The sequence below is a fragment of the Chionomys nivalis genome, chromosome 1, assembly GCF_950005125.1.
Source record: "Chionomys nivalis chromosome 1, mChiNiv1.1, whole genome shotgun sequence".
In the NCBI taxonomy this organism is placed as follows: Eukaryota; Metazoa; Chordata; class Mammalia; order Rodentia; family Cricetidae; genus Chionomys; species Chionomys nivalis.
In genome coordinates this window covers 164,280,645-164,294,430 of record NC_080086.1, presented here as the reverse complement: position 1 = coordinate 164,294,430, position 13,786 = coordinate 164,280,645, and the positions used below count along the sequence as shown (strand labels likewise).

General features: G+C 42.3%; 1 protein-coding gene across 7 annotated transcripts in view; it reads right to left on the bottom strand.

Moving 5' to 3' along the window:
• The window catches only part of Hipk2 (homeodomain interacting protein kinase 2), a 200,724-nt gene that overhangs the window by 135,966 nt on the left and 50,972 nt on the right, over positions 1 to 13,786 (bottom strand). For all 7 annotated transcript variants that reach the window (XM_057774829.1, XM_057774820.1, XM_057774855.1 and 4 more), the window contains exon 2: positions 4,320 to 5,403. In XM_057774829.1, coding sequence (XP_057630812.1) covers positions 4,320 to 5,403 — 1,084 coding nt within the window. The remainder of the gene's footprint in view (positions 1 to 4,319; positions 5,404 to 13,786) is intronic.

Sequence of the window (13,786 nt, the reverse complement as noted above, 5' to 3'; positions counted from 1 at the left end):
CAAAAACCCATTGCCATTGTTCTTGAGTTCTCAGTAGTCCTCATTGTCCGCTATGTTCAGCAAGTCCGGTTTTATCCCATGCTTTTTCAGACCCAGGCCAGCTGGCCTTGGTGAGTTCCTGATAGAACATCTCCATTGTCTCAGTGTGTGGGTGCACCCCTCGCGGTCCTGAGTATACATCATCCTTTCCCTACGTCTCTCTACCTAAATACTTAATAAACTCACTAGCTTTGCTTCACCCTGGCTCTTTTCCCTGGCTCTGTTGAGGAGCCAGCTTAGCTGAGTGAATCGCTGAGAGGAAGTGGAGCTCCTGGGGCTCTGGAAGGCTCTGTTGGTGACAGAGCCAAGCACATACCTAGCTGCTGCGGAAAACAAGTGGCTTCCAGGCCACCATCTTCTTTCTTCCCAGGTCCCTCAGACTGAGAACAGGAAATTCACTTTTATATCACACTATTTTTTATCATACTTGATGGGGGCCATAGGAATGGCAGTTAATATTTAACATGATGGAAGGGCAGAAATGTTCATCCCTGGGGCTGGAGAGATGGCTCAGTGGTTTAAGAGCATTGCCTGCTCTTCCAAAGGTCCTGAGTTCAATTCCCAGCAACCACATGGTGGCTCACAACCATCTGAAATGAGATCTGATGCCCTCTTCTGGCCTTCAGGCAGACACACAAGACAGAATATTGTATACATAATAAATAAATAAATATTAAAAAAAAAAAAAGAAATGTTCATCCCTTTGAAAGTGAGGTGTTCCTAGTGGCTAATGTGCCAGGTTCAAGACAGAGGATCCCTGGAGAGAGACAGACCCTGCAGGACAAAGGCCCACCTGGCAGGCCCTGGGGAAGGCTGATCTACAGCATGTAATGACCTCTCTGTCCAGGCAGCTAGAAAGCACCCTTGCTCGCTCAAAATGTCCCAGAAAGTATGCTCTTTTAGGACAAGGATCTTAATGACAGACAATCAAAGAGTTTCTCTTGTCCTCTCTTCCCAAGTAAAAGGTGAGGTAGTCAGGCAAATCACCCTGCATAGTATGTTTAGACTGACTGGATGAGTGGGGTCAAAGCTGGATGCTGTTCTCATAAGCTCCCACTGACCTATGTGGCAGCAATCTGGCCATGCCAGGGCTCAGATGAGGCCTGTGGTAGGCAGAGTATCATGATTAATTTGGAAACTGAACATCATTCCATGGCTCTGGGCCCCTGACCATAGTTTAAGGTTGTCAAGCTGGCCTTGAGGACACAAGATGATGGAGACACCTGGGGAGAGCCTAGAAATTTAGGTAGTAGTCACTTAAAGCCTAAAGGAAGGGGGTACCATGAGACCCCAAAAGAAGGTGTCTCAGATGGAAGCAGGGATGCAGGAAGTAGAGGTGATTGTGCCTGTTGAAGAATGACAGTCAGAAGCTCCTAAGTGCCCAATAGTAAGCAAACAGTCTTTATCACCCCACGAGGTGCTCAAATGGCTGAGTAGGCCATAAAGCTAGTGAGAGGGATATGAAGTTCAAGTAGAGGGTTTAGCCCTGCCCTAGTTCCCATGGAAACGTCACTGCTATAGCCATAGCCTTTCTGAGCTAGGGTCTCTGAAAACAAAGTAAGACTCCAGAGTCCTCAGCAGGAGGGCACACAGTGGGCAGAGTGACAGTGGGACAAGAGGGCACGAATACAAAAACGGCTTCAGAACCCAAATGTAACTCGGGTCAAGTTTGTACAAGGATGCATTGCTTATTAAATATAGTTAGTCTCCATGCTTAATTTTCAGCAAACTTCAATGAAGCTGGATTCTGTTCACTATGAGCAATACAGGTTAACTAAGTAATAAAACCTCACACAGCCCTTGACTTGGCACAGTTTTCCCTATATTCAGGCCAAGAGCTGGGAAGAAATAGCCTTTGGCATCCTGCATTTCTAAGTCTAAAATAAAGTGACAGCAACAGCCTCCATTTTGCAGTAACTAGAGAGCACCCCAGCAGCAGCCACTTCTGGGGCAAGCTGCTTCCCTGTGATGAATCACATTGAGTTGGCTTTCAGGGAAGGGCCAGGCACTCTCCAGAGAATATGGATTGTTGGCCTCCACCTCTACTAACGAGGGGTGCAGTTCCCACTGTCCAGGCTCCACCTGACTGAATGGCTCCAGAAGTGAGTCCATGGCTCCCCTCCAGGCTGAATCAGTGAAGAAGAGCAAGCAGGGGTAGATTTATCTCTCAAGTATGCAGCAGTCTGAGAACTCCTCTTAAGAGCAGAAGGCAGTATGTAATCTGAATTCACAGAGAAAGCCCATATCAGATGCCAGAGCTAGGCAACTAGGAAACCCTCTTAAGAGGAATGGAGAAGACTTGCAACCCATTCTTTGAGTCAGACGAAAACACGAGACAGAGAGGAAGATATGACAGAAGGCTGAGGGTGGCGGAGAGAGATGCAACCGTGCTGCAAGCAGTGACTAGGCCCCAGAGGAGCAAGTCAAGACGGGAAGCCAGATAGACAGGGACTGGTGGTCACAGGCCAGCAGTGGTGACGTAGCTCAAGTCTGTCCAGTCTTTCTTCTGGAACCTTGAAGAAGGTGTAAAGAGCACATCCATCATCAGGGCATGGGACAGGAGGTTTCATGAGGCAAGAGTCCTGAGATTTTCCTATTACTGGCACAAGTCAACCTCTTGGGTGTGGGTTGGCCTACTTTCTCACGGGAGTTTTGAGTTTCTTTTCTTGCCAATTTCTGCCTCTGTGGGACTGGTCACTACTACTTCCAGCACAGCTCTTAGCCATTCTACAACCCTGAAGCCTTGCTTTCCATTTCCATCGCCTCCTGATGCTGTGTCTCCCACAGACCGGCCCACTGCACATAGCACTAGGCTATCACAGCACCCTGGGACTGGTATAAAAAAAAAAAAAAAACAGTTTCCAGCTCATAGGTTAGGCAGTGAGCAAAAATCACACAACCCAGTTTTGGATTCTACTAATGTCAAAGCCTGAAGCATGCTGGAGACTCCTGGATGGCCAGGGTCTTGTTTGCATCCTTGGAGCTAGCTAGCATTTTTCAAGACCCATATTAGAAATGAGATAAACACTTGTGTGATGTCTGAATACGCAAGTTTTCTTGCTAGAGTATACTTTGTCGTCTGCCCCCCACCAAGCTCATCAGTTTAAAAAAATGGTCCTCAGTGTAGTGATGCTGAGAGGTGGTAAGGCCTAGTGGAAGTTCATTACCAGTGCTGTCCTTGGAAGAAAGGAAGGTTAGAAACCCCTGACCTTGAACCATTATATTTTTTCCTATCTAATCATGTGATCTCTTATTCCTATGCATGCCCTCACTATTGTGGGCCATCTACAATAACGTTGTTGACCTTATGTTGACCTTATGATGTTCAAGCATCATGACCTTGAACTTTCAGAACTTGAGCTAAATAAACCTCTTTTCTTTATAAAATTACCCAGCCTTGGGTATTTCCTTACAATTAAAAAAAAAGTGGCCTCAGGGTGGCAGGGGTAGATAATGTTTCCTGACAGAAACTTATCATGGGAGGGAGCAACTGGCCCCAGAGCAAAGATTCTCCCTTCCTCCAGCCTTTCCAGGGGACAGAACAGTCTTCTCAGAACACTGCTGTCAACCTATTACACTCTTCCCCAACACCACCCGCCACAAACCCCTGCTTGTTCAAAGTTTCCAGGACTTGTTCCAGGTACTACTCACAAATCCTCTGGTCTGGCCTGGCAGTTCTCCTCATCTCCTAAATGAGCTTACATTTTGCTACCCTGTACCTGTTATTGGCACATCCCTTCCTGTTCTAGCTATCTGGGTCCTCTCCATCCAAAAGAACCTGACTTCTCCACTCTTAACCCAGCTCCCAAAATCCTTTCCAACTCACAATAGCAGACCAATAATGTTACCTTCTTATTTGGCTTCTCACTGTCACTCCTATCTGCATGTATTCTAATTTTCCAACTACATTAAGGTCTCTCTTTTTGTTTTTAAAAAGATTTATTTATTTTTATGCATAACAGTGTTTGTCTGAATGTATGTACGAATGTATACCATGTGTAGGTCTGGAGTCCATAAGAGGGTTATGGGATCCCCGGAACTAGATTTATTAATAGCTGTGATCTGCTATGTGGGAACTGGGAACCAAACTGAAGTCTTCTGTGTGAGCAGCAAGTGCTCTTAACCACCACTGAGCCATCTCTCCAGCCTCCAGATCAAGATCTCGTTCTGGTAGCAACCACTAGCTATGTTTGTAACTCTGCCATGATGACTCTGAACATCCCTGTAGATGCCACTGGGCCTCACATGCCCTATGACTATTTCCATGGAAAAAGTTTTACCTGTAGTATCTGGATTGCAAGTAGGTAGAGCAGACAGCTTTGGAGACGTGACTTGCTGAACCAAAGTCAATGACCTTCACTCGGTATGGCTGTCTAGATGGATCTACCAGCATGATGTTTTCTGGTTTGAGGTCAGCATGGATAAGACCCAGGCTTTTGAGTTTCATCAGGGCTGTAGCTACCTGCTGGAGGACTGGACGAATGTACTTGAGGGGCAAGGGGCTAAACTTGTTCTGTTTCAGAAAGTCATAGAGGTTCTGCTCCAACATCTCAAAGACTAAGCAGGTGTGATTCTTGTGCTGGAAGCACTCATAGGCCCGCACAAAGTTGTAGTCATCCGCGCTCTCTGTGCTCAGCCGGGCTAGGATGCTCACTTCAATCTGACCTTGCCGGGCATAGGAAGGGTGGTTCTTTAAGATTTTAATGGCCACAATTTCATTGGTGCCCCGTTTCCAGCACTTGACCACTTGCCCAAATGTTCCTCTGCCCAAAAACTCTAAAACCTCATAGGTGTTGGTCATGGAACACAGCACTTCATGCTGCACCAGCTGATAGTCGCCTTCGCTGTTAGAGCCACTGTTTTTGGAGGTGGCAGTGGATGTGGTGGCAGTAGCTACAGTGGCCCCGCTGGCATTATTCTGAATCATGGGTGGATGCTCTTCAATGATCTGCACGCTGCTTGTGTTCTCAATCTCCTCACTCTTTCGCTTGAGTCCACATTTTTGGTAGGTGTCAAGGAGGCTCACAGTGCTTCGACGCATTAGGTTATGTGGTCCGCCGAGGACTTGCCCGGTGACAGAAGTGCTACTTGCTGATGTTACGACTATGTGTCCAGTACTTCCTGGGAAGATGATGGTCTGCTCGTAAGGTAGGCTTGGGTTTGGGATTGGCAAGGAGGTGCTGACGGTTGTGGAGGCTGGCTGCGAAGGTGGTATGTTCTTGCTCTGGCTGTACGCTTTGCTATGGGAGCCGTACCCAGTCATGTCCCAGTTGGAACTTGGCTCTACTTTCAGTTTCTTCACACTACAGAAGGCACTTGATTGAAGGGTGTGAGGGGAGAAAACTTGAACATGTGAGGCCATACCTATGAGGAAAGAAAAAGGAAAAATAAATATTTGAGTTACTCCTCCATGAATAAACTCCATTGATTCATTTAAACTCTGATCAGATTGCCCTTCTACTTTAAAAGAATCTTGAGGACTGGAGAGACGGATTCGTGGGTAAAGTACTGCTGTGAAGTATAAACACTTGAATTCAGGTCCCCAGAACTCATGAAAGCTGGCACAGTCACATGCACATGTGATCCCAAAACTCCCACAGCAAGATGGGCAACATAGACATGAAAGTTTCCAAAAGCTCACGGGCTAGTTAATATGCCATATGCAGCAATGGACAGAAAGAGAGCATCTCTCAAGCAAGGCCAAAGGTAAGGGCTAACACCTAGTGTTGTCTTCTGGCCTCTAAACATTTCTTGCACGTATAATGATTTTAAAATGCAGCCGCTTGAGAAAGCAAACCGATTCCACTCAGAAGCACATTCTACTCTCCTTGTTTGTGAGACTAATGGTTCCCATGTTCTGTCATTAGACCTACCAATCTTAGGAGACTCAGTAATCAAGTCAAGAATCAGATACAGAACTGGGACTTGGTTCATCATTTATTTCTTGTAACTATACTTGTAACAGAAACCACTTCCTCATTCCTATTCAAGTTGCATCTTGCTAAATCTGAAGACTGTATCAAGTACCCGGGTAAGTATTACCTACTTAGCTCTTCCATATAGTCAGCTTACCCTTCTCAATAGAACCTAAAAACCAGGTTTACCACTTCTAAGAAATATGTTCCCACAAAACCCCATCTCGGGGGCCTCTCATGATTGTCTGTGTTCTGGATGAGACATACTACCTACCACCTGGCATCCTGGTCATCTTGAATTCAAAAGAGTTTTATATGGATGATTTGGTGTTTAACTGGCTTAAAACATGCATCACTTTTCAGACAGGGCCAAGTAGCACCATTCAAGGACTTCTTGCTCACCTACTTTATCAATCTAGACATAACAAATTTCTCTAGAAAGTCCTGAGATTTCAGATACTGGGGACATGGCTCAGTCTAGATAAAGTGCTCACAATGCAGGCATAAAGGACTGAACATGATTACATGATTTGTAGTATTGACAGAGACAGACAGACAGACAGACAGACAGACAGACAGACAATAGGAGAGAGAGAGGGAGGGGGAGGGAGGGAGGGAGGGAAGGAGAGGGAGGGAGGGAGGGAGGGAGGGAGGGGGGGGAGAGAGAGAGAGAGAGAGAGAGAGAGAGAGAGAGAGAGAGAGAGAGAGAGAGAGAGAGAGAGATTGGGTGCAACTTTGCCCACCTAGCACTGGGGAGGCAGAGATGGGTGTATTCTTGGGGTTTATTGGTCAGTCAGTCTAACCTAATTGGTGAGCTCCAGATTCAGATTCACTGAGAGTCCTCATCTCAAAAATATGTGGACTGTGATTAAAAGAGGCACAGATGTTTACCTGTGTCTGTATGTACATATGTACACACATACACAGTGGAAGTTGAGAGAAAGAACTATGATTTCATACTGACATATCTGCAACCTAGATAATCTTGAAACTATATAAGACCTTTCTGTAGTAGCTGTACAATTTATAATTGTGGTGATATTGGATATATATATATACACAATGATGAGAAAGGGAAAACCCTTAAAGGTACAAGAAGAAACAAACACCAATTACCTTCTAAGCTACTCTGATAACCATTTCTTGTATGTGTGTTTGTGTGTTCATGTGCACACATATATCTGAGTATGCATGTATATGTATAGAGACCACAGGTTTCATAATGGGTGTCTTCCTCAATCACTGTATTTTTGGAGACAAGTTTCAATGGATCCATAGCTCACTAATTCAACTAGACTGGCTGGCCAGCAAATCCCAAGAGATCTTCCTGTCTCCACCTCCCCAGTGTTTGAGTTACAGATGCTTGGCTTTTTAGGTGAATGCTAAGGATGGAACCCAGATCCTCATGCTCTTCATGCTTATGTGTCTTTCTGAATGAGTCATCTCCCCAGCCTCACTGCCATTTCTTACAAAAGCAGTTAGAAAGTTAGAGTCTGTCAAACTCCACTGATACTTAACTATCTAGCTTCAGCTGCTCTCCGACCCCCAGCACTAATTAGAGTGATGATTTAACATCTTCCTCTTAACCCCATCACTTGTCCCCTGACCTTCCCTCTCTTCAGCAGATCTCCACCTTCCATTTTGTCCAGAATCCCAAGGTCAGTCTCAAGTTCTGCTAGTCTCCTAATCTATATTCTCCCATTTTTCTCTAGAATCCTGTTTTTGCTGTTCTTTTTCCTTGAAGCTATTGATTCTCTCTGTTTATTGGACAGAAATCTTTAGCTGACACTGAATAAGGTTGTCCAAATGAATCGCTGACCTAACTCCTCCCTCCTGCCTTCAAGTGTGTATGAATGTACAAACTTCCAATGCAAAAGGCAGAGCAGCAGTCATAGCCCCTCTTCACTCTTTCCTTCTTACCTGTAAAGCGATGCTTGCTGTACTCTTTTTCTTCACACTCACTCTTAATCCTCTCCCCCAACATATCCAAATACCATAGACCTGTGTTCTTAAGGTAAATAACTTCCTAATTGCCTAATCCAGTGGCCCTTTCAACCCCTATTCTCCTTCACCTCCCTGCAGTATCAGACACTGCTGACCTGACGACCACTTCCTTCTTGATGCTCTTATCTACACTAATGTGAATCCGTAACTGTCTTCCTCTTCCCCGTGGCTAAGTACACAGGGTTAAGGCAGTTTCTCTTCTCCCACCTTTAAAATTCTGGTGCTTCCAGTAGTCTGTGTCCTCTGAAAGGTATCATTCATTCAGAAAGTTTAAGCAGTCATCTCTATGAAGGCAGCTTCCATATGGTTACCATGAACCAAGTTCTCACTTGAATGTTCCACCAGTAAATTTCTGTCTCCTGCTACATCAAAGATGATCTTCAAAGCTGAACTCCTTGTGTTTTCCCCAAAACATAATCATCTAATCCTCCATTTTAACATTTCCTTTTTGTTAATAAAGTATTTATCTAGTTGCTTGGTTCCCAAACTGTGAATTTACCTTGATGAGTCTTCATTACTTCAACAGGCAAAAGATACACTCAGTATTGATAGATTTCTCCTTCCTTTAAAATGTCTTTTTTTAATTAAAAGTATTTAAATAGTCCTATAAGGCAAAATGTCTCTTGTATCCAATTCTTTAATCCTGTTCTTTTTGCCACTCCCAAGTTGAAATTATTACTTTTCTTTCTTTCTTTTTTTCCCTCCAAGACAAGGTTTCTCTGTGTAGCGCTAGTTGTCCTGGAACTGCTTTGTAGACCAGGCTGTCCTTAAACTCACAAATATCTACCTGCCTCTGCCTCCCAAGTGCAGGGATTAAAGGTGTGCACCACCACCACCCAGCTGAAATTATTACTTTTCAAAAGTAACCCTAAAGTAAACATAGGAACCTGATCTACCTGAATGATCTTTAATGTGCCTGTATCTGGCCACCAGATCTGTCTTACTTCAGAAATCTCTGAGCATTGTTCCTCTGTCCAAAAGCTTTTGGTGATGCCTTAGTTTCCAGAAGATAAAGTTGAAGAGACAGTATACATCTTGGTCCCAAATTCCTGCTAGCTGCATCTTCAAGCACTGGTTTCCCAGAAGTCTCAAATCTGAACTGGTCCCACTCATCTTCCTAGAAGAGACTGCTCTGTACTTGCTTCTTTCACTCTCCAGCACATGTGCCTTCTGGAACAAAGTCACTGCTTCTCCAGTTTAGAGCCCCAAGCCTGGGTTTTTGAGACAAGGTCTCATAGAGTTCAGGCTGCCCTCAAACTCACTATGTAGCCAAGGATGACCAAGAACTTCTGATCCTCCTGCCTCCATCCTCCCCAGTGTTGGTTAGGATGTGAGCCACCACATTTGACAAGTAGTTTTTCTCTTACATTATCTACATGTTTAAGCCATGTTTCCACAACTAGACTATATTCTGGCACCAAGGACTACAGTCATACCTCACACCTCTTTGCTTTTGTCTCATAAATTCTTTGTGTCTTTCCCAGGCCAAATTTAGAGTGCATGGTGACCACTGCTACCTGAAAAAAGTCAGTAACTGCTTTGTCACCAGTCACACATATCCAAAGAAGCTAGCCTGACCTGAAATTAGAGAAAAATCTGCCAGTGTCTTTCTGTACAAATAAAGATTTTTAAAAAGCAAGAGAGAGGGCCGTGTATGTGGTCCATGACTACACTTGCAGTGTGTGGAAGGTAAGATAGGAGAATTGAGAATTTGAGGCTATCTTGGGTTATACGGCAAAACCCTGACCCAAAACAAACAAATCTCTAAACTCTAAAATGAAAAAAAAAAAAAACTATCAAAGCAGAGGCTAGTCAGCTCCTATTGTGGTTGGGCAGTCATGCTCTGCTGTGCTCTGACTTCTTAGAGGGGCAGGTCTGGTCTAACCCTAAATCCTACTCTAAATCTGCCTTTACCCATGAGTCAACAGAGACTTCCCTTCTGGTTTGAAAGCTGACTCCAACCTTGACCTGGGTACTATGACTAATATGCCTGTATATGTCTGACATAATTATTGTCTGACACGATTAATTTGTTATACAATCATATTTTCACCTGATTTTTATGTCAATATCTTCCTAATACTACAAGTAGAGAAAGTATCACTTAAATGTTCATATAGTTATAAATGCTATAAACCAGATATGTCCAACCTATGGTTCACAGAACTCATGTGTTCCAGTATACCTATGAATGTGGCCCAACACATTTTAGACGACACTTTGTTAAAATGTCTAAAGTTTTGACATTCTTGAAGCAATACAGAAAAGAACAATCCTTGACTTTTAGCTACCTGTCCCTGGAAAAGACTACACAAAATTAACATCTGGTTCAGCTTCTGTCCCTTGAGTGTACCTTGCTCCCCTCTCTTTAAATTACTTCTAGAAGAAAAGAGAGGAGCAGGTGAGAAAAGAAATAAGCTGATTACACACAAAGCTCTGGAGGCATTGGTCCCTGTCCTCACTGTTTTACAAGTTCTTGGTGGAAAGGCCACATTGCAGAGTGGAATTTTACAAAGGGGAAGAGGGTAGCTTATGACTTATTTGTTATTGGGATGATAGCCAAGGGTCATAAAACTGTGGAAATCATCACTGACTGCCTTGGGTGACAGATGCCCAGGATCAGCAAGAAGATCTGCATGGCTGGAACCTCCCTGCACCCTTCACTGTGGCCAGCTGCCTCAAATTCTGGCTGGGGCTGCTGGGGCTACTGTTGAGGTCAACAGTCACTATTCCAAGAAGTAGACCTAATATTTCTAACAACCTTTTTACCTTTGTTCTATGGCACGGTCCATTTTCCTCTGGGAAACAGAATGCTGAAAGAAAATAAAGCTAAAGAAAGATATTAATGATGCTTTTTAAGCCCTAAAATCTTTATAAGAAATAAAACACTGGTAGTTTTATAGTTGCATTTTAAAATAATCTCACAGCCACAACCAAACTTTTTCCCAAACATTTCTCCTTGAAATGATTTTCTGAAACAAACCTTCCTGATTAGTTCAGATTTCTGTGAGTCAAGCTTATAACCTTTGCCACTCCATTTATTTAGATCCCTAAGGCAAGGGACAAGGAAGAGGGTGGGAAGACCTGTATGTTTTCCAGTTGAAAGGAACTGCTAAATGTTTCCTCTCATTTCTTTATGGTCTGACCCCTGTACTCTTTAAGGACTACTGACCTTCTGGACACACAAAATAGTAATAGTAATAATTTCCCCCAAAAAATAGCAGGGGCTGACTGAACATTATCAGCTTGATCCTATTGAAAACTTCAATTTCTACCCCTCCTCTTAGGCTTTTAGAAGAAAAAGTAGCTTTGTCCCTCTTTAGTGGGAGGGTAGGTTTTAACTCCCTGGAGGGCAGTGAGAAAGACCAGGAAATAACACAATAAATCTGCAATAACTACACCTGCTCCTTAGAGGCGTAACCCACCCAGACCTCTCAGTAAAGCCTTGTTGGCCTCTCAAGATAAACCCTACACAATGCATTGATTGCTGAGACAGAGAGCAGAGCATCTACAAAGGAGTATTCTTACTCCCATGCTACTGGCTCAAGAGCTTGAGCACTGAGCACCAGCTCTTTCCATGTTGTAAGGCTCATAGAAAAACTATCAATAAAAAAGATTTATTTACAAACTGGTTACAAATTAAGTCAACTTATATCACACAATAAATTCTTTGCTGCATGACAAATAAAAAGAAATGCCTATAAATCTGATTAAAAACAGTCACAACAGAATTAAAAGTGCATCATTTTAAGTCATTCCTTATCAATACAAAAACGACAAACTGCCTCATACGCGAAGCAAACCCAGGTCACACAAGTTTAGAATGTGTTTTGATAGCTTGTATGTTTAAATGATGAAGAGTAATTATTCTTATTTAGGCTTCCCTCCATCCAAAATGCCCACTTTACATCAAAAACATATGTAAAAGTCTGTATTTCAAAATACTATTTTTCAAAGCATTTGCCTTGTAGCACTGGCCTTTATATGGATGCCATGTATGTCCACACAATGCTATCCCACTCAATTTCAACCCCTATTTAAAACCACGCATGATTCTCCAGGTTTTAAATTACCAAATACCCATGCCACACCTGACTCTAGGAGGGGTGTCTTTGAGGCAGGGTGAGTGAGCACCTTTGCCTGAGACAGCCTGGTTAGCATGGCATGCTTACCCCATTTACATATGTCCCACACAATCTCATTCTCACAAAGTTGAAAACTATCAAGTCAGAGGATGGTATAGGCTCTTAGAATATGGAGCAAAATCAGATTGTGATCTTACTTTCAAGCCTACAGAACTCTGTGTGGCTCTTAGTTTTTCTTAATCTTCAAGGTTCAATGAGAAATTCTTTTTTCCAGAGTTATACTCAACCTTTTTTCTGGCATTTTGAGATAGGATCTTCCTATGCAGTCCAGGCTCTAGCTTCAAGTAGGAGCATTTGCCTTGAACGCCAATGCTAGGATTACAGGTGTTTGTCAACATGCCCACCTAACTTTTTTCATTTACAAAAACAAAAAAACAAAAACCAACAAAAACAAAACAAACTACAAGAAAAGGTAAGTTCCCTCATGATCTTGAGTTTTTAACCCATTATTTAAAAAAAAAAAAAAACATTTTTTGGAAGATTGTGTCATTTAGTGTATTTTTCCTAACATATTTGCTTCATTTCTTCATAACTTTTTATTTCACAATTGGATGAACTGAAAAGTTGCTTCACATATGAGTACATTTCCTTTCCATTTCACCACCCCAAATTATCTACTGGAAGATCAGACTCTGGCGAAACTACAGGGATGAATGAGAGCTCAACTATATGATTAATTTTTTTCATTGAATTAATTTCACTGAACTTAGCAAAGCTCAAGAGAAGAAATTATAAGTAAAAATAGGCATCATTTTATCAGTATTTAAGGTTTAATTTAGGCCTGGCAGATGTAAAATAGACTGCCACTCAGAATCCAGTTATAGTTAAAGAGTAGAGTCCAGATCACTGTAAGAGGTACCAACTTCCTCACTTCTTAAAATCTTTTGGGCATACATTGACTGAATAATGAGCTTCTGATGGAAGCTACAATGTTATTTTGTTTTCCTACAAATACAGAACTCAAAGGATTAATTCCCATACTTAACAGAATACCCTGTCTTTTATATGGAATAAGTTAAAATAAATCAGTGTTAGAAATATATATATATACACACACACATACAGTCGGGTTTGGTGGAGCATGCCTTTAATCTCAGCACTTGGGAGGCAGAGGCAGGGGACTCTCTGAGTTTGAGGCCAGTCAGGGCTACACAGAGAAACCCCATCTCAAACCCTTCCTCCCAAAAGAAATATATATCTAAATGGAAAGTTTTAAACCCCTAGAGTAGGGTAAATTTGTATAACCCTTGATAAACTTGTGATGATTTAATGCCTCCCGAGGGTTGAAAAGTATTAGAAAAAATTCTTCATTGATATACAGAATATTCATAAAATTATAGCAATTATTCTGTGTGTCAAGTCTGTATTTTAAAAGAATGTGAGGCAATTTCAGGTTAGCCTGTTTCTAAATGACAGATTTTCAAAACAGTGTGTACTAAATATCCTTGGGGCTTTTATATAATGTTCAATCAGAAGGTATTTATCCACTAGTTGTATAATGTTAAATATATGATACAATTCTACCATAGTAGTGTAGAATTAACCACAAGCTCTAAAGAATCTTATTTTTTTTTATAATGACAGTAGAAATACTATTGCTGTAGCACTGAGCATTTGAAAAATAGAATAAATCATTCATCAGATGTGTATTCAGGTCCTCTATATAAAAAAGACCAGCATGAA